Source organism: Thunnus maccoyii, chromosome 8 (assembly GCF_910596095.1).
Source record: "Thunnus maccoyii chromosome 8, fThuMac1.1, whole genome shotgun sequence".
Classification (NCBI taxonomy): Eukaryota; Metazoa; Chordata; class Actinopteri; order Scombriformes; family Scombridae; genus Thunnus; species Thunnus maccoyii.
In genome coordinates, this window is record NC_056540.1 from 13,242,343 (window position 1) to 13,266,878 (window position 24,536).

At 40.9% G+C, this 24,536-nt stretch overlaps 2 protein-coding genes across 3 annotated transcripts; both read right to left on the bottom strand.

Moving 5' to 3' along the window:
* Window positions 1–194: 194 nt before the first annotated feature.
* prps1b (phosphoribosyl pyrophosphate synthetase 1B) lies at window positions 195–4,536 on the bottom strand. Of its 2 annotated transcripts, none has more exons than XM_042419275.1 (7): window positions 4,243–4,536; window positions 3,607–3,796; window positions 2,898–2,996; window positions 2,307–2,431; window positions 1,935–2,108; window positions 1,576–1,735; window positions 195–1,317 (listed from the first exon to the last, which is right to left on the bottom strand). In XM_042419275.1, exons 1-7 carry the CDS (start codon window positions 4,362–4,364, stop codon window positions 1,225–1,227), a joined length of 963 nt encoding a protein of 320 aa, XP_042275209.1. In that variant the 5' UTR covers window positions 4,365–4,536; the 3' UTR covers window positions 195–1,224. The 2 variants fall into 2 exon arrangements, with proteins under 2 accessions (XP_042275209.1, XP_042275210.1); XM_042419276.1 differs by having other exon boundaries at window positions 3,613–3,796; window positions 4,243–4,535.
* Window positions 4,537–7,920: 3,384 nt separating this feature from the next.
* On the bottom strand, window positions 7,921–22,946 carry frmpd3 (FERM and PDZ domain containing 3). The gene is made up of 12 exons (XM_042419274.1): window positions 22,901–22,946; window positions 22,078–22,182; window positions 18,886–18,993; window positions 17,369–17,500; window positions 17,045–17,164; window positions 16,506–16,642; window positions 15,841–15,967; window positions 15,094–15,183; window positions 14,697–14,876; window positions 14,368–14,503; window positions 12,759–13,649; window positions 7,921–11,930 (listed from the first exon to the last, which is right to left on the bottom strand). The coding sequence occupies exons 3-12, from the start codon at window positions 18,988–18,990 to the stop codon at window positions 9,106–9,108; spliced, it is 4,743 nt and encodes a 1,580-aa protein (XP_042275208.1). The 5' UTR covers window positions 18,991–18,993; window positions 22,078–22,182; window positions 22,901–22,946; the 3' UTR covers window positions 7,921–9,105.
* Between the last annotated feature and the right edge of the window lie 1,590 nt (window positions 22,947–24,536).

Consider the following 24,536-nt stretch of genomic DNA (forward strand, 5'->3'; position numbering starts at 1 on the left):
AATGATAACAATATATATATACATAAAATAAATGTATTCAGTGTCCTCTATAGTAACTACAGCTCCAGTGTCATGTTTAATGTTTCAATATTCAACTTATAGGCATTTATCTACACAAATCATAGGGCTAATATGCATTAATACCAGAAAATAATAATAATATTAATAATAATAATAATGATACAAAAGCCATGTTTAAGATTTAACGCATATTTCATTTTATTAAGAACGCATCCTCAGATAACTGACGCATTCATTCTACTGAAAAAGTAAACACAAAGGTTTGGAATATGCACATAAATGACAAATCCTTCCTCCAGACATACAAAAAAAAAAAAAAAAAAAGAAAAAAAAAGCAGGTGAACATTTCTGAAGGAAGCTCCAGCCTGCAGAGACCCCGAGTTAAAAACCAGACAGCTTCTCTATAGAAAGATCTTTAACGTACAACCTCGAAGGGTAAACCCTGGACACTGGGCAAACCCCACTCAATGAGGGCACCTCAAGAGTTGAAAGAAACATCCCAAACATATTCTACAGCCTGATAAGACACGTGAAAGTTCTTCATCCAGTGAGAAAATAAATCCAGCTTAATAGGCGGGAAAAAAAAGCATAAGACTGGAGGAAAAAGCATTTCATTTCAGACTGTTGAGGCACTCTTGGTTGAGTGGAGCTTCAGTGGCACTGTAAACTAGTTCAATACACATTCACTTCATTAATAATATTCTTTGAAACAGCAGAGGATACAGAGCAACATGAAAAACTACACTCGTTCATTGTAACAAAAAGCACTGTAACAGCTTTATATGCCAGATGCTTCTCCTGACCACTGGAACCTGCCAGGGATATTTTATAAGCTCTTTGACGATAGATTGAAATGACTCGTGGTGAGGTGAAATGGTCAGGAGAAACTCTGTATCTAAAAGGTTATGAAAGGGGGACAAAGTCCACAGTGGATAAACACTTATTTATCCATGTACAATAAATATGCTGGCCCAAATTGGTAGCTTGCGATTGCTTTGGTGCCCAAGACATGAAGGGACACTGCTCAAGGGGGAAAAGGACTCAAGGGAGTGGGGGTCAGCATTAGTAACAGACATGACATGAATTTTCTTTTTTTCATGGTTAGTTAGCAGAATATTGTTGCTAATGGTAGTGTTTGGGATGGAGAAATCCCTCCTCTTTTATTTGGTGTAACAGCACAAAGTTGATGGTGGACGCCGTTTGTTACAAGGGGACGTGGCTGAACAAGTACGACACAGACTCGCCGTTGTGAGTTCTACGGATGGCCTCTGCAAGGATCATTGAGATGTCAATAACCTGGAGGAAGAGAAGATGGGATATTACTATATATGAGTGACTTATCAAGCAAAAATATCAGCTTCTCTGAGCGAGGATTTGCTTCTTCCTTTGTTTCTCATCATTGTAAATACCTCTAAAAACCAATGACCAGATAATATAATCAAACCTGAAGACGTCCCTTTGGGCTCTAGGAAATTGTGTATATAGCATTAGATTATTCGACAATGAAACTGCAGAACCAAGAGAGTGAAACTGAGGTGAATTCTGTATCCTGACCTGTATTTTGGAACAATGCTTCATCTTCTCCTCCTGAGGGATTGTATTAGTGACCACAACAGCTTCAAAGCAGGCATTGTTGATGCGTGAGATAGCTGGGCCAGAGAAGATGCCATGGGTTAGTATGGCATACACCTTGGTGGCACCAGCAGAAATGAGTCTAAAGGGAGAGAATTAGTAAAAGTGCGTCAGACATCTCTACACATGACTGGTTAGATCCTGGAACAGAGCTCTTTAAATAGAATTCAGTAATAACATCTTTATAAGTTTGTTTAGCACCCATAGCAGCCACAGTTGTTGGTCAAATAGTTTTGTTATGCTGTTAAGTTCCCAATTTACCACAAAATCATGGGACTCACTTGTCAGCAGCATGACAGATTGTGCCACAGGTGTCAGCCATGTCATCGACGAGAATGGCGACCCGATCAGTCACATCTCCAACAAGAACCATGCGGTCCACTTCATTTGCCTTCTTCCTCTCCTTGTGAATGAGGGCAAAGTCCACATTCAACCTGTCCGCTATTGAGGTGACCCTGCAAAAGGAAAGTATAACATTTGAGTTACAGTTGGTGTGCAGGTGAAAAGAAAAATTGATAACGTCAATTTACACCCTTGTCAGAGATAACAGACAAGCCAACAGACGTGTAATCTAAAGTAAATTCCAGAGGAGATATGATGAAGGTAAGCTGTGCTCAAGGGTAGAACAGCTATGGCAAGCGGTGCCAGCATACCTCTTGGCTCCTCCTGCGTCAGGTGAGACGATGGTACAGTCCTTCCATTCAGGGATGTTCTCCTTGATCCATTTCAGCACAGCTGGCTCAGCATACAGGTTATCAACGGGGATGTCAAAGAATCCCTGGAAAAAGATAACAGTGGTTTATGGACTGGGGGTCACAGGAGCTGAATATATGCTACTGCTGGAAAGACCATAGGAAGCTCATGTCTCTTTTTGTTTCTGTGTTAATCTGTTTCCTTATTTTTAGTTTCTATTTAACTATGTTTAATTCTATTTAAATGTGTCTTTTTTTAATAATGTTTCTTTTACATTTTGGCTTGATGCATTTTATGTCTCATGTAAAGCACTTTTAAATTGTCCTGTTGGGAACCATTATACAAATTAAGTTGCCATGCCTTTGTTGACATCTATGTAAATGTAAGGCTTTGAAAGTCAGGTTTCTAATTCTAATGAGTAGGTTTTCCAAAGAGAGGCACATGTTTAGATTGGACACTACAATGATTACCCAAAGGACTGATTAATGGCAGGAAAGTGAATAATATGCACTTTTATTAGGCTCTGCTATTTGTGTACAAGTGTTGCTCACCTGGATCTGTGAGGCGTGCAAGTCCATAGTGATGATATGGTCAGCGCCAGACACTGACAACATGTTGGCCACCAATTTGGCAGAGATGGGAGCGCGGCTCTGCAATGAAAATAGATCTCGTCAGTCACATGGAATAAGTGAACTGACAGGCATAGCTCGTTTCTAAAAATAACACTGAACTGAGAGCTTTGCAGTTTTGTAAAATTATACCAGTCAAAACATGGAATCTTTTTGAATATATATCAAATTGATATTACATGGATGAATCCATTTGAATTAAAATATGACATGTTATAACCATTAATACTTAATATTTAACATGGCAGCAAGAAGTTAGGCCTAACTATAACATGGCTGTAAGTGCAAGAAAGATACACATATACTTTACACACTGTATAACATAGATGTTAAAAGATCTCACAGTTTTATTGATTAATAAGTTTAGACTTGGTAGATAAACCTGTAATATTTTAGTCATGCAATCTGATTAAAATGTTGGAATGAAAATACGATGACAGGCACCTAGCCAAACAGGATGAAAAGGGCTTGCAAATAGCAAAGCAAACAGAACAAGGGAAAGGACAACAAAAAAAATAAGAAAGCAAATATGCCGTGTCAAGTAGTCGTTGATGGACATGGCTGCAGGCTTCTTGTCATGATGCTGGATGGCAAATGGCATGACAAAGGTAATTAGACAGATATCCCTCACCCCCACCTTGTCCTTCTTGTCCTGCCGGGCATACGGAAAACAGGGGATGACAGCAGTGACCCTGGAGGCCGAGGCAATCTTGCAGGCGTTGATCATGATCAGCAGCTCCATCAGATTGTCATTGATCTCACCGCAGCCACTCTGCACGATATAGACATCTTCCCCACGTACACTCTCCCCTATTTCAACGCTGTCAGAGGAGAGAGGTGACAAGACAAACAGCACTTTAGTACCATGGAGCTAACACACCATAGCAGGCAGGAGACAGATGACACAGGGTAAACAATGGCTTGTATCTACGTGTGCTGTGAATTGAAACAGGGTAAAAATGGAGAAAACTGACATGCAGAGTTAGAAAATGTTTTTAAAAAAACAGTTTTAATAGGACACATGATAGAATATTTTAATATCTGTGTTTCGGGCAGTTTAACATCAGGGGAGTTGCTAACAATTATAAGACGGGTTGTTAGCATGAGCCATGCGTGGACTACAAGTTCCTATCAACACTTCGCGGCAATTTCAGCGTGACACAACGTTTCTAATTAAGTACGTGTGGCTAGGCTACAACATTTGCGCAGTTGTTACACCCCTGACATTAAGCTCTTATCAACACAGCTACAACGGTAAACAACTCACCATGTTTCCTGGTTGCTAAATTTCTTCGTAACAACCTTGCCCAGCTCGAGACCCAGGCGGTCTGCTATTTTCTGAGACAGGTCCGGATGGGAGCTACCGCTGAATATTTTGATATTCGGCATTCTCTTGCGGTCCAGGGCGTCGTTCAGTCCGAGCGGGCAGCAGCAGCGAGCGGCTGTCGAGTCAGAGGGGTCGAGAAGTGCCAAGACGAACAACTGGAGATCAATCAACAGTTGACGGGCTACTCTTAGCGAGCTAAACTGTGTTACCTACCTATCCACCATTATGTCCCACACATCACGCATGCGGCTCTTCCTCTCGGAGTGGCGCGCACGCTTTCACTTACGTCGTTGCCGTGATTACGTCATCCTGGCGAGGGGCGGCAACAACCGGGCCACAATGAGCTTGCACATATTAATACTGATTAAAAAAAGCTCAAATGAGCGCTAAAAAAGTGTGTTAATACACCTATAAACTGGTTGTCAACCACCAATAATACCCAAAGAAGAAGAAGAAAAAGTGAGTTAATACATTGACGCAGGAAAAACTGAGTTATTGCCTCTACAAATAATCTGTTTTCAAAATTGTTTCATAAAAATCATGGATATTGACGTTAAGGCAACGTTAAATTTTGTAAACTCAGCTTGTCTAAAACCCCAGATGATTGCAGGGCCTCTGAAAGTGTTAGCTAGAATATTCACATTCTTTCCTGTGACAATAGAGGAAGACACTGCAGTGCATATATGGTAAAAATACACTGAGTAAATGAGCTGTAAGTTATAAGATATTGTTGGATATGATTTATGCAATTAAACATATAATATCTCGTGCATTATCTAGTAATCAATCCAGTAATAATAACAAAATGTAACTATCTTATCTTGGCCCCCATGGCACTGTAGGGCCTCAGAGACAACATGGCCATATGGGAACTACAAAAAATGTGTTCCAGCAAAGTGCAGTTACTAAAAGAGGTAAGAATGAAAAAAAAATGTCCACAGCAGATTTTGTCTTGTCATAGTAGGAAAAGCATATCTTATTAACAACCTAAGGCTCCATTCAATCCAAGTGTCCCAGTAAGCAATGACAGTGTGACAGTGAGCCAGCTTCAACTGAAACAGCTAATTGGAATTCAGCCATTAATTTTATTACCCGTGCTTTTCCTATGGTGACGTGTCAAAATGTCTTGTGTGAATAAAATCTATTAGCTATTATAGCGGCATATTACTGTATGTTTAGGTTTGACTTGTGTGTAAAATGATGAGTGTTAATAACTTCTAACATCCACAGCTTGTTATATTTTACTGGATTATCTATATTGCTGCCAGTTTTGTAATTTAACATAACCATAGGCTACTGCAAAATTTTTGGCAAAGAGGCTCCCCTGGCTGGTGATTGGCTAGGTTCATACTCTATTCTGCTTTTTAGCCATAAGACAAATAACACACACAATGACCTAGTAAGTACATTTATGTTAAATGGCAGCAACACAAAACCATTTTACTGTGAATGGTTGGTGTTGTTTCAAGTGAGTAATATGTACACTGTTGAATCAACATTAGTTTTTGCCAGAGGCAAATGAATGAAGCATCCAGAACAGTAAAAGCCTGCTGGCAGCAGCAGAGAAATGCTTCCAGGTAATTATCTCTTACATGATGTCATTTGTTTGAAGTCCTCCTAACGGACACCCTGTGACTTCCGCAAGTTTATAGCATGCAATGTCATTTCCAAATTCTCTGAAAGAGTTTATATAATATACTTTATTGCTCTTAAAACATGAGTTAACTTTGTACACAGACAGAAAACCACAGTGACGACAAGATCATTGACAGTAAATTAAGACAGGAATGAATAGGTGCACATAAAGAAAACAATGGATTAAGCCATGGCGGGCTCATTGTGTGAATGAAACACAGACAAATCCACAGTTTAGCAAAGCAACTGAACAATGACAACCACATAAATGTTTATCATAAATGCAATAAAATGTTCAAGTGTTGATGAAAGAACATTGTTTGATACTTTTGTTTATAAAAATAAACATGTCCCATGCTTTATACTCATAATATACTCTTTAAAATATATGTTTTGCTATTAGTCTCTATGTTACATTACTACTATAAATAATTACATTACAGACATGTTTTATCTTTTCCTTTTTACAAAATAGTGAACAGTTTAGATAAATCTTCCGGTTACAAGTAATGTTTTAAAAGTGTTTCTTATTCCCTCAAATATTTGATCTTATTATTTACATTTACAGTGTAGAATAATACATTTCCATACCGAATATCATTTGTAAAACATTTACATATTTGCCACCACGGCCTTTCATTTTTGCCTGTTTTTTTCCACTTAAGAACTGGAAAAGTATCTGTACAAACAGTGTCATCATCTTCAATAGCCAAAGTATCTGCCCCTGAAAGTCTAATACGTAAGGGAAAACATGCAGTACAGTGAAAGAGAAAAACACTGTATATGGTTATGGAAAATGCCACATCAACAGCGAAGGAAAAACTGTTAAAAGAGAGTGCTTGTAGAGCTCTGAAACCAAGAAAAGTTGTACAACAAAGCTGACATCCTGATTTTCCTTTTATATTTTATAATATATTTATATTGTGTAAAATGAAAGGTGTCATTTAAGGGTTACACTGCAAAATAAATGAATAATCACATTGTGTGTGATATAGAATCACACAAAGAAATATTTATTGACGATATGGACAAAATCAAATATTACGATATTTTTAACCAAATACCCCGATAACAATATTGTGACAGTATTGTAGGGATGACTATTGGTGCTTTCACAAAATATTTACACAATGAGATTTTTGATAAATAATCATTAGCAATGTGGATATAATGACTAAGTGTGTAAAAACAAATAATAGAACAGCTAAAACAGTCTGGAAAGTTCAGAAAATGACATCACTTTACTGTAATGCAGCCTTCAAAACCAGGAAAAGACAACACTTGAGCCATATCACAATATTACCATATCTAAACTCTAAGACAATATCTATTCTCATTTCATGATATCGATATTATATCAATACTTTGCCTAGCCCTAATTTATAACAAATAATCAAAGCTGAAATTATTAAAAATAACCAGAGTAACAATTTTAAGTGCCATTAAACGAACACCAGAATTGATTTCTGATGTATGTCAAATATTTTGCATTTGTAAGTTTGTTTGTAATTTCCATGTTATGGTATGGCATTTGGTATATTACGATTAGTTTCTTGCCACCTAACAGTTGAATATCTTGATTCAGGGATGTACAATATGGTTACCGTCATCAATAAAGAGCACAAAACATTGTAAGTACAGATAAGCACAAGTCATCATATACAGGATTTTATGAACTTTTGAGTTAGGTTTATTGGAGTACTGTTTTGTATGCAAGAAACAGCAATATTGCATTTCTTGTTTTAAGTACTCTGGCAGCTTTGTTGTCACTATTAATTTGATTTCACAGCACTTTCTTTTAACAGTATGTCCAGAATACATATTAGGCCAGCACAACTATAAAGCCTCTGTGATTAATTTCCAATAACAAGAGGATGAGACACAAAGAAGATTTCAGACAGGAAACAGATGTGTTACTTTTATTAAAATACATATAAAACTACTTTGTGTGTTTCTTATATATTTGCTAGATTGCACAATGTATAACAGCACATAGAAAGCAAATTTGTTTATACTGTATCTGAAAACCTGAATAAAAAGAAAGGATCCTTTGAAACGGGTACATTTTAGCTTTGAGGAGATGAATTATGTAAAACTGGTGGTGTGGACTCAAGTGAGTTTTTCAGCAGCAGAGTGAATAAAAAACACTGAATCAAACATTAAAAGGTACATTTCAACTTCAGAGCTAATTTCAGAAGTTGTGCAAAATTCTAGTGATAAGCTTAGTCACTTGCAAGTGGATGGGTATATTTAAAACTATGAGTCACAACAAATGAGATGCAAGTGAGATATGGATCAGTGATGGTGTAAAATACTCTCTGTGCGTTAAGTACAGTGTGGGTATTCCTTCTCTACAGCTCATTACTGTACAGAGGATAAGACTGTGACTTGGGTCTCTGCTACATTGTCTGCCGTGAGCAGGTGTGTTTCATACCTGCACGGTTTTAGTGTGAGAATGGGCTCCTGTCAGTCAATATAGTTTAATATGTCATACTTGTCTTTCAGCTGTTTTCATTTTCCAACAATGCCACTTACACTTTGACTCTTGCATCAGAACGCCACACATAGCCAACAGAGATCTCCATTTTGCATTACAACAGTTAGAAAATTCAACAAACAAACACATCACCATCTAACCAACCAACGCTTTGGACTATGCAATTTACAGAAGTCGCTACTTGACAAAATCTCTGAAATATCTTTGTCCAGAGCATACATTTATTTCTGATGGTTTATTATAATTTTTATAGTTCTCTTAACTCAATACATTTCAAATATATATCATCACCTTTTTTTCTCCACAAAACTTTATATTATTTGCTAAGTAGACACAGCTCAAATTTACATTACATATAAAATATTATACCATAATGACTTATTATATTATGAATATTGATGTGAGGTGATTAGCCCTGTGTCACCCAGTCTGTTGTAGGGTTCTTATTCCATTGTGCATTAGTTTGGTGTATCTTTATATTTCAAAACAAGATCCAGGAGGCTACCTCAGGGCCTGTAAACATGGGATGGAACAGCTGCATTGGAATTTTTACTGAGGATGATTCATTGCACGTTCTGTAAAAAATGTAAACAATAAATAAATAATGAATTTGGATAGAGTAGCCACCCACATTCAGGGCTGTTTTGATTACATCCCTGCCAGATTTATTCTTACTGGGCAGGAAGAGTTTTGATGGGTCGAGTGAGTGAGCTCATGTTATTGGTGTTGGAGGAAACTTGAGGGCTCACTGTCTTTGTCGGCAGGCTGCTTGAGTGTCCCATTGATTCTTCTGCTGCACGCAGAAGCAAGGTATAGTTGATAGCTACTTCCTCAACTTTTCTCAACAGCTGCAGCCTTTGGGTTTCTGAACGAACTCCTCTGACCAATTTGATGAAGGTCAGAGTTAGGTCACACAACACTTGAAAGCTGGCTGTGACAACAGCAAGCATACGTGTTGGGCTTTTTTCAACGCTTGCCACTCGCCGACATGATGCTCTGAATTCTTTGAAGCGCACTGCCAGCTCTTGTTTGTACTCTGCAATCCGTGATGGCTGGAGACGAGCCTCACCCTCAGCTTGTGGGCTGTTAGCACACTGACGCAGGATAGCTAGCAACTCATTAGCATCCAACTGGGCATTTAGGAAACCATCAGGCAAGCTGAAAATTTTCCCCTGTAGAGCCTGTACCCGTGCCAGGCTCCCCTCCAATGTACCACAGGCTCTTAGGTCAATTTCTTGTGTTTGTGGCTCCTCCTCCTCCTCCTCCTCCTCCTCCTCCTCTTCCTCTCCACTGCAGTCCTCTGCATTAAGAACCTGGAGTGTTTTGCTTACTACAGGAAAGGTACGTGAATCCAGCTCCATGCCTGGAAGGACCTGAAGAGGTATGGAGTAAGAGAGCTCATCCTTCTCACTGCTTTCATCTGCTGCCTCACACTTCCTGTAGCAGAAACAGAATGAGCAGCATTTATCCTTGTCATCACTGTCTTCACTAGGCAAGGTCAGCAGCATCTCCCCAGTCCCTTCTTTACTTTCACGCAGTAGCTCCTCCCCCTGAATAAAAAACACACCCTTTTTTCCCTTCCCTTCTGCCTGGTGAGACTGTGTGTGCACGGGCTCTACCGGGGTGGGGAGCCTCAGTCCTGTGGCCCTCACTCTCTCCATCTCCTTCTCTAGACTCTTGGCCTTGGGCTTCACCTCAGCATAAACAGGTGTGCTAGTGCTGTTATCCAGTTCTCCAATACTGTATCGCCTCTGGAGCTTCTTATATTGTGGTGCTCCCATGCAATCTGTTTGTGAAGTACAGGTGGGCAAGCAGGAGCCCTGCTCACCCCTTGGCTCCCTTGACTCAAGGCTGGTAGAACGTATTCGTGTAGTCTTGATCTCTAAGGTCTGAGGTCTCCTTGTAGCACCTTGGGTGTGAGGGGCTTTGGAGACTGCTGGAGGGGTCTTCGAGATAGTTCTCTCTCTGCCTCTGTGCTGTGTCTCTGTTGTGGAGCCAACTGGTGTGTCAGGTAGTCGCATGCCCCTACACATTCTCTTACAGTCACAGCTGCGTCGCTGCTCCCTGGAGATACCTGGTGCCTTTAGGACAGGGCTGGTGCGGAGCTGGCAGGCACAAGGAGTGCCTGAGGGCACAGGTGAGGATCCCTGGGGCAAAAATTCCCCCTGGGATGACTTGGGTTTCAGCAGCTCCTCTAAGAACTCTAGCTCATACTGGCGGACCTTCTGCAACTGAGCCCTTCGCTCATCTGTTTCTCTCCGCATTCTTGCTGGGAACGTAGCTGAAAGAAGGTTTCTAAAGCTCAAGAAAGGAGCACTGCGCTGGGACTTCCCCTTACCACTGCTCTGCTTCTTTGAGTCTCTGGCTGGGAGAGTAGAGACCTTATCTACAGAGGGGCTAGGTGTTGTTGGATCATCTAAAATGGGTAAGGATTTTATGGGGCATTTTTGTGACTCAGGATGGGATTTGCCCTGGGCACCCTCAGCCTTGCTTTCAGCTTCTTCTTTTCTCTCTGATTTTACAGGCAAACGAGGGGAATACTTTGTTTGTATTTGAGGACTGGGCTTTGACAAACTAGGATCTGCTCCTCCTCTCACTGCATTTTCTTTACTGTTAGCTAGCTGGAGGCCTTTGGCCCGAAGGCGCTCATCATCTGTGGGGGAGGAGGATTGAAACACCACTACCTTCTGAACCTGTGGATCTTTTATTCTTAATTGAGGCCCAGGCTCCTGTTGCACTGGACATGTGCAGAAAAGGTCGTCAACTGGCAGAAGTTCTGTAGAGCTTGAAGGCTTCATGGTCTCGCTAGAGGCAGTCTCGGCATCTTGGCACATAATAGTTGGGGAAATCTTGGCAGAGGCAGTTCTGTCCACAGGCAAGAGGATAGGTAAGGCTTTGTTGCTAGAGTCTGTGTTAAGAGGTGCTGTTGTCTTCCCTTTTAAGCCCCCAGAAAGATTTTGACTCAGTGTCTCCCCAGAAGAATTTGATAATTTCTGATCTTTACTGACTTGAACTGTCAGTGAAGCATCAGACACTTTAAGTTCTTCAGGTGACTTAGAAGGGGGATCAGTGGTGTTTGCTTTGGCGGACACAGAGTTTGCTTTCATTTCTGCTTTCTGTTCAATCTGAGTGGTGTCTTGATTGCCTCCTTGCTCTGTTACAACACTGAGTATTGCAGAGTCTTGACTGGGGCTCACTTTAAAGGGAACAGTCTTGCTGAGGATTACTTGCTTGGGTGGACAGCCAGCACGAATCTGACCCACAGAGAAGGCCCCAGTCCCTATAGTCTTTGCAGTGCAGCCAGGGATAGCCAGAGGAAAGTCACGGCGGCAGAGGATACGTTCCTTGTTGATATGGTGAGCCAGCAGGTAGGCCTGGTTCTGGTTCTGTTTCATAGCCGACACCATCTCAGAAACATCTGTCAATTCAGAGGAGTTGGTCTCGTGGCCTGAGTCCAATGATGACTCAGGTGTAATGGCAGCTAAGACAATCAGCCCTGAGGAGGAAGGCAACACAGCACACTATTAGGATGATCAAGAAACAATAAAAATACACACAGTAATATTAAATTGTTATATTAGTGTTTTACTTAAGTTATTGAATCAGACATTTGCAGTAGAGTGGATTCACCTTGATCACAAACAAAAAAATAGTACTTCTGGAACAATTTCAGTTTGTTTCCAAAGTCCTTAAGGGTCAGATTTTAGAGTTTATAGCTCCTCATAAGACTGATCTATGCACTAATGTGCTTCCATCAAAGAACTGTAGCTTTTGCATACTGATGCAGATATGTGTGTGCTTGAGAAATGTGCAAAGATGAGCGCATTTCCTATTCTGACCATGTTCATAAAATTTGTAACAAAAGGTTTATTTTTATTAATGGGAGCTTGTTTTTTAAGTTTTGAAGACATAAATAATGTTGTGTAATAGTGAGCTGTTGTTGCTTTTCATTTATGTAACACATGCTGTTTTTCAATTGATATGGTCCATAATCTTTCCAGCTTGACTTTCATATTAGACTAGTTTAGGTTGTTCAGTTTGTTTTGCATTCCTGTAGGTATGAGGTAGTCTTGAACTCTACCTTAATTCTATGCTGTCTGTGCAGTTATTAGACATTCATTGCTATTTTAAAATCAGGAGATTACAGGATTTCTTTATCATTTCACAAGGAGATTCTCTTTAGTAATAATAAGAAGATGCTGCACTGCAAATGTGCTGTGTAATGTTTACTGATAAAAAAGTAAATTTTTTATTGGATTAGTTAGATTACTGCTGTTAATTCTGTGAGTGAGATGTGGGCCGTGGCATGACTGAGGCTGTTGACCTGCAGTCTGTGTTGGCTGTTGAGGGTGATGGGGGTAGTCCTCAGAAGCTGCCAAAGCCTCCAGTGCCTGTAAGGTGGACACCAGAGCGTCATCAAGCTCCTGGGCATGATCTCGGACTGTTCTCGTGGCCACGTTATCAATCAGTGTCACAGGCACATCTTCCTTGGCTTGGGGCAGCTTCCCAGAGGCGACCCCTTGGCTGGCATTGATTCGAGCCTTTCTCCCTCTCTTTGGATCATCCTCATCTGAACTGTTGTCCCTGAAGCCAGGTGGTGGGGCAGCAATAGCAGGTGGTGGTGGTTGCAGCTTTGCTCCTGCATCATCTGCCTCCTCCTCATCCTCCTCTTCATTCCCTGGGGGTGGTAGAGCCATGAGATCAACAGCGCCTCCATCTCGGGAGGCACAAGCACTGGAGCAGTATTTCCCCGAGCTACCACTACTGTTCACTGCTGTTGATAGACCCTCTGCCCTGTGCCTGGCTTTGCAAGAGTCACAGAAGTATCGTGAGGTCTTCTGGGATAGACCAAGTGTTAGTGCTCGGATTCTAAATCCTGCATTTTCCACTGGTGGGCTCTCTGAAACCCCAGCTATTTCCTCTGTACTCTGCTGTGTGGGGTCTGACTTGGTGCGGGGCCGCCCAGGGGGCTCTTGAGAAATAAAGTTCTCATTTATGTCAAGTTCAGCCTCAGCGCTTGTTTGGAGCTCCTGAAATTGTTGTTGTTCTCGAAGGTGGACATGACACAGGCCTAGATGCTGAGACTCTGCAGGAACTATGGCCCTTGAAGACCCTGACTCTCTGTGCGAGCCCTCCCTCTCGTCCCCTCGTCGCCCTCCACTTGGTAAGCCGGTTGCCCCAGAACGTGGGTGGGCATGGTGGGAGCTTCTGTAATCTGAGGATAGAATTGTTAGAGCAGTGGAGAGTTTGAGGTGTTAAGAACTTGTGGGAATAGAGAAGATCCAGATGGGAAAGCAGAGTCAACAGCTGGTGGTCACATGGGGATTATTTGTTATTTCAGAGATGGATGTTGGAAGCTGAAGTTGGTTTGAGGTTTGAGGGTTAGATTCTGGTGGAATGTGATGGTATGATGATCCTTCTTTTATGTGGATTAGAAGTTGAGACAGCAGATGGCAGAGGATCTGTTCATGTTTGAACAAATGTTTGTGATTACAGCAAAAAGTACAGCAAGATGCACTTTAAAACTCCATAATGTTATTATATCTTGGGAAAAAGAAATATGGGGTATCTCATTCCAATGAGTCAAGATGGAGATGGGAAGAAAGACAGCAGAGGGCGCCATGGGATGGTATTTCTAGGATAACCTGGTGATGGTTTCAGTCAATGAAGAAGCATATCAATGTCCATGTAGACTGAACGTATGAAAATTATCAAATATTGCCTGACATGCAGTGTCTAATATGATGCTGATTAGATGCTGAAAGAACACTTTCACTTACACCATTCTAAATGTGTGATACGGATGTTTTATTTTAAACTTTAAAGTAAATAATGTTGTTTTCTATAAATTCTTTTAATGTTTGATGTATACTGCCTAATAAAAGCATATATGTAAAATTAACCGCTAAAGGCCACGAAGACTTCCAACATACCTGCCTTGGTCAGCTGAGACTGACCAGAGGTCCGGAAGTAGATGGTCCTTTTGGGGTCTACAAACAGCTTGTAGTAGCCAGAGATGAGGCACGCAAAGTTACTGGCATCAGGCCATTCCATGAGTAGCACCAGGGGCTGCAGGGGGTGGCAGGGAGGGGAATTAGGAGACTATTTAGGGGACAGGCAATGAGCATTGCCTGCTCATTTTGTAATGACCTGATGAAATTAAATGTATTAAATTGTTGAACGATACAAATATTACAAATGTTGCGTCTTGGCTTTATTAGATGTCATTGTACTAAGCATCGTTCAAGACTTGTTTTAATACCTTGGCCTCATGGATTGTCACCTCCACACGAGCCACTCCTTGGCTCTCTCGATAGAGCTGAATCTTGGCAACCCTGCTGAACTCGGCCAGAACTGTTGTGAGGTTATTTTTCAGGTCAATCACATGACTAATACCATGTCGAGGACCCACCAGTAGTGTTGTAGCTGACTGTTTCTCATCCTGTAGAAGAACACAGGTGGTTTACAATTACTTCCCTACACTATGGAACATAACATTATATTGTTCAAAATTCTGTCTTTAGACAATTCCTTAAAGATGCTACTTTGGTGTACATGTACAGCTTTAAAGACACATAAGGAAAATGAATGAAGCTAAGAATTAAATAAAAGAGATACACATGTAGTATTCCTGCACAGAAAGATTAAAAATATATTACCAGTCCAACAGTGTGGAACAGTATTCCTCCAAAAGGTGGGAGGTCATTGAGTACACGCATATACTGCAGCTTCCCTTGGAGAGGAGGGACCTGTCAACAGAATGATAAACAAGAAACTCTCATCTTTGAAGTAGGAATCCTCTTATAGACAGACAAAATTAGCACCAGCCAACAGCCAAATGCTGGTAAAATATGCAAGTGGCTCATAGATTTGCTTCACTCACCAGCCAAAAAAACTATGTAAAACAATGTAAAATTTCATTCACTCGCCACAAAAAAAGTTAATTTTGCACCCTGCTTACAGGCACTTCATATGTCCTCATGGGGGCACTGTTGAGCCGCAAATGTTTCTACTAAAGTCTTATGCAACAGTTCCATCTATAAAGATGAAGGGCTTGTCCAAAGATAAAGGACTGGTTATCATGCAGACATAACCATAAAATACAATAAATTAAGGCTCCTCTATGAAAGCATAGTGTCGAGATTTGAATCTTCATTGTAATCAAGAGAAGGGGAAATTAGGAAGAGGTCTCTATAAATTTTCAATGCTTATAAATGTGTAATAACAGCAATATGTCTGGGAAGATTCCCAGTCATTCAGGTCATGGTACATCTTAACTCAGCTCTTCTGAATATAACAGCAACAGCAGTATATCCAAAGACAGTAAAACTATCCACAAAGAATTGTCAAAATACTTCAGAGATGGAAATGGTTACAAATAACATTTTTTTTTTATTTAGCAGCACCTTGTTGCCTGATGGTGGTGGATGTTGGTAGGTCTTCAGCAACTGAGACAGGCTCTTACACACATTCTTCTCCTTGACTGTTGGAAGCAGAGTGAGGGGAAGGAAAGGCTCTAGTCCCCACTCTTTTCTGTGATAGAGAGAAGAGTGGTATACACAATAGAAAACAACAGCAGAGTGGTTAATCAGAATCCAGGGAAGATATCACAACAAAGACAAAGGAGTTTTTTTCATCCCACCGAAAGACACAATGAGTCTACACTAGCTCACATCCTCTACAGCTCATGGCTTGACATGGCCACCCTAGTCGATTACAAGCACAGTGGATCTGTTCTGCTTCTGTGGTTGTGACAGCAGAACCTAATTACTTGCTAGGTTGAGGTTTTGAAGAATAAATGAGCAAATTGAGGGAGAGATGTAATTTCACAAAGCAATAGATTTCTTTTTCTCATGACAGCCTAGGGAAAATGATCCTTTAATAATTTGAGTTTTGAATACTATTGGGATTAATTATTAATCATTTAGATATTATTGAATGAACAAACTTCACCGTGGGACTCAGTGATGTGGTACTCAGAATTTTTAATGCGGTAAAAATGCAATACATCAGTTTTTGTCTGTAATTTCTCATAAGTTCATTTGAGGGCTAATTTCGTTTGCAGACTTACTCTACATGCTTGAGAGAGATCTTCTGATTGGGCCTTGCAGAGGACACAGTGATGTAGATATGGAGGGCAGCCAATCGTAACGTGATGTCAGATTTCCAATCCATGCCAAAGCGCTCCTTGATTACGTCATTTCGACTCTGTGAGGACATAATGAAATGTTATGTTGTTTTGTACACATCTGACTGCAAACAACACTGTCAAAGGCTGAAATCTTTCTGTAAGTCATATCATTAGTTTAATTGCCAGGGACAGCTTCCAAATTCATAAGAGGGTTAATGTGAATGCAAAAGAGCCTACAACATGGCCACTGTGTCTGAAGCCTGACTCTGGCCTATGTCACTTTACTAACTCACCTCTAAAATCAGTCAAGAAGGCAAACATAATCTACTGGAAACTGTGAAATAAAACTAGCTGCCTCTGAGAGCCTCTAATCATTGGCTCCCTCTTGGTACACCCTGCTCTTCGAGGAGACGGCTGTCCAACAGTGACATAAGATTGAATGACAACCTTCTAAATCCCCCTTTAATCCAGTGCTTTACCTGTATATAGAGGTACTCAAATGCAGCGGGGTCCCTTCTCAGTAGGTCTGCAGGGTCCTTGGGGAAGAAGCAGATGCGGAACAGACACTTCATCCCTTGGAAATAGGTTCTATGCACCACCTGAGGGAATATGACAGTTACAGCTACATAAACATTGACATCTTTGGTATTAGTCACAAATATTATAGTATAATTTTCCATAGGTGAACAGGGTTGACTGCATATTGGATGCATCTGTGGCACCGTCTGGTCTCAGCTCTGCTTTCATACTCTTAATCCCTTAAATATATCCATCAGTAAAGCACGTATGTTACTGTTTCTCACATGCGTCAGAGGCTGGTTCTCCTGCAGCAGATGCAACCTCTGATTCTGGTCAAGACCACCTGCCTCCAGCACTAAGGCAAAGTGCTCAATGTAGCGCAGTGAGAGGCGGTCCTGCAGGGAGGAGATCACGTCCTGGAAGGAGATGGAAACAGATTAGAGATTGAAACACGTTTCCACAGTAAGAATACATTCTGCTTCAACAAATACAAGTATGTGATGTATGGAGGCTATTTTTACCATGAACTCACGCACTCCATGCTTGCACACAGTACTTTGTCAAACTGATATCCATTTTCTGTTTAGGCTGTACTCTGATAACATGTTTGTCATTTTGAGCAACAGAGAGCTTCCACAGATATTCTTTATTCTGCACAGTGAGTGCCTCCTATTTAAGAAAATAACATCTGTGTGTTGTGGAGAGCAGGGCAAACTTTTTCTCTGGTGCAGATCACTATCAATGAATGATGTAGAGCTTTTCTCATATCCTCTTTCTAAAATGCACAGAGAACACTGTCTGAGGGGAAATTCACAGTTTATCACATCCTACTGTGGGCTATGCCTAAGAATAATTTCTTTCCCCTCTTAATATATTAGAGGATTGGACATTAAAGGGGAATCTTGTAGTGATATGTTGCTGTAGTTTGGCTTTAAGTCTCAGTCTGAAGGCTCATTAAGAGACTTAAAATATGTGCCCTAATGGTTTGCTCTCCATAAACAATTGCTCAGGCTTACTGATGTAACCTAAGCAACAGCTGTCTCTGAAAAGCAAGGGCAAGCAGTTTAAGCAGTATTGACCTGTGTGATTTGCATAAAATGACACCTGGAGAAGTCACACAATCAACGTAAGGATCCACATAATGCTATAGATTGTAGCCTAGAATACTGCAGGAAATATTCTTTGGTTGATAGACAGTGTAATGGGCACACAACTAGGCATCCTATTGTGCCATTGATTTAATCTGTATTATTGTTTTATTGATCTGTGACCTCTTATGCTGAAATTCCATTTAATTAGGCTGACAGGGGAGAGCTCCTTCGTTTAAAGTGATTCTTTGCTTCTCCTTTTCTCCCTTTCTGTCCCTCCATGAGCAGAAGAGAGATTTGTGAAATCTAATAGAGTGCGCTTAATGAGTCTGCTCAGAGATGTCAGACTCATCTTAGAGACTGACATAGAGACAGAAATGACCTCTGTCTGACTGAATTCATTTGTTGCTTTATGTCCTTAATCATGTTAGTGAGATTTTAAATTCCAGAAACTGATAGGATGATGTTTCACAAAATGAGAGCTGTTTTTCTACTGGCTACTGAAAACAATTGCGTATTAGATACATATGTGAGAAAAAGTAGGAATGGATTGTATTGTTTAACATTATAATACATTATAATACTTTTTATAACCCATTTTGTTAATGTGAAATCATGATATAAAAATTTTGACATCGCTCAGCCCTTGTGGACATCAGACTCCACACTGTGGAATTCAGTTGCCTCTCACATATGCCGTTGTGAATACATACCCTAACAGTAGTACGGCTATCAAATGTAAAGGACTTAATCTGTCCATTCTCCAAGAACACCTTCAACACATTTGGTATGAGTAGCAAGGAGTCGTCCTTGAGCATTGTCTGAAAGAGATTAAGGGAGAAAACAGCTCAAGTTTAGTGAAAAAAAAATGATGGCTGAAGTTCAAGATCATCAGACATTATTTGTACAATACAAATAGGGTTTGTGCTTTGAGTTAAGATACAAACATGCCACGCGTAAACAACCAGAGAGTGTGAACAAAACATAGCAAATTATAATAAAACTGGTTATTGTGCTTTCTGTAATAATAGTAGTATAGACTATATGTAGCCTAAGAGGTAAAACTCAGGGAAAAAAATATTGTCTTCAGAGTGCTTACTGCATCACATACATTAAGCTTTTTGCCCTGAGCACAGGGTAATAACTGAAGGCGACTCAGATGAGCATATCCACATTTTTATCAACTCATCTCTCTCTAATTTTGATTATGGTGGATGGACAGTAAAAGGAGACTGTTTGAAGAGATTTTAGTAAGAAAATGAACCTGTGGGGGCAGTGGGGGGACAAAAATATAATTTAAAAATATAAATTTGAAAAGTGAGAGGGGTAACACACTCCTTCTTCCCTCCCTGTCGCTGTCTCCTTTATCTTGCTGAGGGCTTTTTAAGAAAATGACTCCGTTCTCATTATGTAGTTTCAAAGAACCACAGTTGTGATCAGAGGAAAAGAGGGCATCTTAAAGTAATAAGATATACTTGAGGGTTTTAATGTGACATGTGGCGAGGATGCAGAGGGAAGCAGCCTTGCAGTCTAAATGAAATCCTCCATAATTGCCAAAACAAAATCAATCCTTTCCTGTACTTCTTGCTTTTTTTAATCTCATGATGGGATTTGTAAAAACAGAATCCAGACATTACTCATGACAGTATAGGGATGTGGATTTATTGCAACAGTATAACTCAGAAAATGTATTTAGTTGAAAAGGAGAGCTGGGTCCACAGCAGATGCCTTGCAGTCTGTTTTTTTGGAGAACTTAAGTATTCAGCAGGCTCAACAAGCTGTTCTTCTGAGCAGACTAGAAGCAACTAAAGCCTGAGTTATGAGAGAACAGATCTTTCTCCATACTGCAGCACTGAAGGGAGGGTGCACCAGTGAGGAGACTCCACAAACAGGTCTATCATTTCCCATGACAAGCCACTATACCTTTGTCCTTGTTAGTGAGTGTGAGCTGGGGCTGATTTGTCACATGCAGCAAAAGTGTTATGAGCGGAAAATCACAGCTCAACGCTGCAGCCTCATCTCTTTCCTTCTCTTTCTCTCTCTCAATAAACATCAGGCTAGGTGGCCGACACTGATAAGTCTCCAAATGATCAATAAGCCTTTGGCTCCTCATCAATAGAGGCAGAGATTAAGAAATGTCTTGCCATTGGTTGGGAGGTGGTGGCTGAAACATCTGATCATTACCAATTGTAGCAGCTCCCTCCCATATCTGCACCAACAGTGCCTTATGTTCTGTAGCTTGAGCACAGATAATTGGATTCACGATAGAAGAAGAGAAACAGGGAGAGAGGAGATCCAACCTATCTTATTGCTGTAAACCAGAGCTGTTGGCATTTCCTAGTTCATGAGAATATCTCTACCTTAAATTTGATTTAGGTCTAATAAGGGTAACCTGTGGCATTCACATGATGTTGACCACTGGTATTGCCAGGCTAGAGTGGGTGGTGAAATCAGCTGTAATGAAAAGCCAGTTTGAGCTGTCTGCCTATCACTCTGTGTTGGCTTAATCCAAAGGTTATCAGAGACCCGGTGGTCCAAGTGATGAGCAATCTTGTTCTCTACTTTCTTCCATTAAGTTCAGGTAAATAGAAAAAGAGTGATGAAATGCTCTATCCTCTAACTTCTGATTCTTTATTGATTGTCTGTTGCTTGACATCTTTGTGTTCCAACTTTATTTACTGTGCTGTGTAACGTCCTTTTTAGTTAGTATGGCTCTAGGGATGGTAATGTTGGTCTGTCGATGGGTCGGTGGGTCGGTGGGTCGGTCGATCTGTCCACTACTTTGGCCTAGACTGAAATATTTCAGCAACTGCTGGATGTGCCATGAAATTTTATACAGACATTCAGGTTTCAAGAAGATGGATCCTACTGACTTTGGTGATCCTCTGACTTTTCCAATACAGTTGTCATGTTTTTTAATGAAATATCTTTACAAGTAATGGATCGATGGCTGAATTCGGTACAGATATCCATGGTGCCCAGAGGATGAAGCCTAATGACTTTGATCCCCTGATTTTTCTTCTAGCACCACAGCAGGTTGACATTTTTGACTCAAAATGAAATGTCTCAACATATATTGGATGGATTGCCATGCAATTTGGTACAGATATTCATGCTCCCTACAGAATGAACTGTAATCACATGGGTGATCCTCTCTCTGACTGTCATGTGGTCAAATTTATATTTTGTCCAATACTTTGGTTTTTGACATAATTCCTGCAAAATTAATGACATTTCTATCAGCATCAGCTGTGCTTTGTGCTAATGAGCACATGTTAGCATGCTAACATAACATGCTAAACTAAGATGGTAAACATTATATTGCACCTGCTAAACATCAGCCTGTTAACATTGTCCTTGTATGCATGTTAGCATGCTGACATTTGCATTTAGCTCAAACCACTGCTATGCCTAAGTACACTCTCACAGAGCAGCATAGCTGTAGACTCTTTTCATCCTTGACCACCAGGCATTACCTGCATCTGCCACTCAGCAGGTCCTACTTAAATGAGAGCGTAAAATAATGTGACTCAAGCCTTGTAGACGTTGGTTAGTATGGTAAGAAAGGTGGGAACATGAGAGCTGTGCCATGTTTAACAGAGTAAGATTGGACCCTAATGGGTCTGCTCTCAAAATGCCTTTGAAAAGAGGTATAGGTTGTTCCTGTGAGAATTCAAATCAGTCAGATAAGCAGTTTATTCAAGGCCAAACTGCTGGACCAAAGGCTCGCTCACACACACACAGTAGAGAAGCCCCGACTGAAATAAGAGGATTGAGAGAGGATACTTGAAGCTTTTGTGATTGCTGATCAAACAAAAGAAATGCACAGTGGGAGAGGGAGGGAAAGGGTAACAGTACATGTTTGCATGCATGAGTCACAGAGATACATGATAAGTTGAACTTACTGAGTCTGGGTCGCTGATCGACACTTGCTCTGAAAAGCGCACTTTAGGCGGGTTAGTTCGCAGGCGGGCCTTTTTGGCTGCACTTATGAAGGCAGACTTAGGTGACTGAGGATAAGAAAAGAGAGAGGAACTCATCTGAATCAGCTTGAAAGAGGAGATGTAAATGAGTAAAAAGCCCCGGTGACTGCCAGGGCTAAAGAGACGTGTGTTAGAGAGCTGGCTAATGCTGCTGCAATGCGACAACTACAAACCTGCTTTAAACATGAAACTCACCTGTTCAAAATTCAAATTGTTATGCTTGTTGCTCTGAGCACAAGAAAGTTGTTTGCCATTTAGAGCCATCAACACACAGGCAAATCACTGCAGAATGGCTGCATAACTCATAAGAATATGGGACTCCAGGCTTCAAAATATCAAATTTCAAAAAATCAGAATCACATAAATCTACATTTTCATATCAGTATTTGTTCTGCTAAAAATATCCAGTTCAGTTAGACGTTTAAATAATGGTACATTTTCATTTTCACTGTAAGGATGGTTGTACACACAGCCTTTATTTAATATGGTCTCATGTAGGTGTTTATGTGCCCACATGGAGCTTTTCTGAAAGGGGTTACCAGAAAAAGAAATTACTCTAATGTGTAGGCATGGCCGTGAATACTAATGTATGTCTGCACGGCATTTGTGTGCTCTTTTCCAACAGAATACTGTACAGTATCTCTGTATGATTCAGAGTGAAAGGAAAAATGTTAAGACTGATGAAGAGTAGGAGAAATCCTGAGGGAGGGGAACATGAAAGAGAGTGAGTGTCCTAATATACTACCTGATGGGGCTGCAGCACAGTGAGAACTATAGTGTCTTTGCAGCGTCTATGGAAAGACAACAGAGAGTGGAGTGGGTTAGATAACGCCGTGAACAGCATGGTATTTGGAGAGCTTCTCCAGTTTATATCTGCCATTTCCTCACTGTCCTTCAGCTGCAAAAGGACTGACTCATCCACAGGTTTGTGTTGATGTAATGCATCACTGGCAATAAGAAACAGTTTGTTCCTTTTGATCCACTCTCTTTACCCGTGTCCTCTTTACTTTTCACTTGCCCGTGCTGCTGGTCCCCTGGCCTGCACCCTCGGGCTCCCCCTCCCTCCCTCCTGGGACAGTAAAGGATGTTACCTTACAAGGTCTATGACTCTCTCTCTGGGCGCGTCGCTCACCGTCTCCTCGTTAATGGCCAAGATCTGGTCTCCAGGGAGAAGCTTGCCAAATGAGGGGCCGTCTGCAGATCAGTCGGGACACACAGCCAGCATACAAAATCATATACAAGCAGTAAAAATGAAAGTTTAATTTAACTCATCATAGGATTTACGTATACTGTCATCACTCTTCCTGTCTTCTCTGTCTCTCTTTCTCACACACACACACACACACACACACACACACACACACACACACACACACACACACACACACACTAACCAGCAGAGACGGAGCGTACAATGACAGGCCTCTGGCTGCCTGCAATGAAGCCGAAGCCTTGAGTTGGGTGGCGCTGGATGGTGACCTGTCGAGCTGAGGCAGGACTTAGGGTACCACTGTCCATACCATCTTGGCTCTCCTCTAACATTGCAGAGCTGCAGAGTACACACACACAAATTTATGAGTGAAAGGACAAATAAATATGTAAAAATGTATGTATTTTCTACAATTAGAGAATGAGGAATATCCTGTTTGTGCAGAGAAAAACAAGGATCTAGGTCACATGTAGTATTGAATACCTGTCACATGCGTTCGTGTGTCCATCCTGGACCTTGGCCATCCCCTGAGAGGAGGGAGCAGCATGGGACAGGGTCGCACTGCAAAGGCTGCTCTCTGTTTTGCAATCATTCACCTGCACAATAGAAGAGAGGAGACATGAGGTGCAAGCAAAAAAAAAAAAAAAATTTGACACCGTGTTTGTTCCTTTTGTTGAGTTTTTGGCATTCATTTTCTTGGTTGAAACCACAGCTTGTCTAAGTATACCAGACATTTTCCACTGTCAACAACAAGTGGCGTCTGGCTCCTTGTAAGATTCTGCATAAGATGGAGATAAAAATGTAGGCATTTTTATTTAAATATATTTTCTAAAAGCATCTGAGCATCTTGAGGCCTGCGTTTAGAAAAGCAACATTTATCAAGAACTTATAGCACAATGCATATACAGTATTTAACACATTAAGGTCTCTGAATCTGCCAGTCTCTCGCCAGTGTGGACCAAGCTACTGCTGTGAACCACACATGCTCTTTTACAGATGCCTGTGTGGGAGGCAGTGAAAGCAAGATTACTGAAAGACTGAGAGTGTGTATGTGTACGTGGCCTGTGGGTTTCTGTGTTTGTGGCAAATGACAGGAAAAAAATGGATGGAAATGATCGTGTGAGGGAAAGAGAGACAGATATTTATGCTCATATCTGTTATGTAGGACTCT

Bases quoted from the DNA above. Each gene is read 5' to 3' on its own strand.
- frmpd3 (XM_042419274.1), bottom strand. From the start codon at position 18,990: ATGCTCAAGGACGACTCCTTGCTACTCATACCAAATGTGTTGAAGGTG. The intron at 17,501-18,885 runs GTATGTATTCAC...ATCTCCTTCCAG, and splicing joins ATAGCCGTACTACTGTTAGG to GACGTGATCTCCTCCCTGCA. The intron at 14,504-14,696 runs GTATTAAAACAA...CACCCCCTGCAG, and splicing joins TGACAATCCATGAGGCCAAG to CCCCTGGTGCTACTCATGGA.
- prps1b (XM_042419275.1), bottom strand. From the start codon at position 4,364: ATGCCGAATATCAAAATATTCAGCGGTAGCTCCCATCCGGACCTGTCT. The intron at 3,797-4,242 runs GTGAGTTGTTTA...CTCCTCTGACAG, and splicing joins TTTAGCAACCAGGAAACATG to CGTTGAAATAGGGGAGAGTG. The intron at 1,318-1,575 runs GTCAGGATACAG...CTCTTCCTCCAG, and splicing joins AGCATTGTTCCAAAATACAG to GTTATTGACATCTCAATGAT.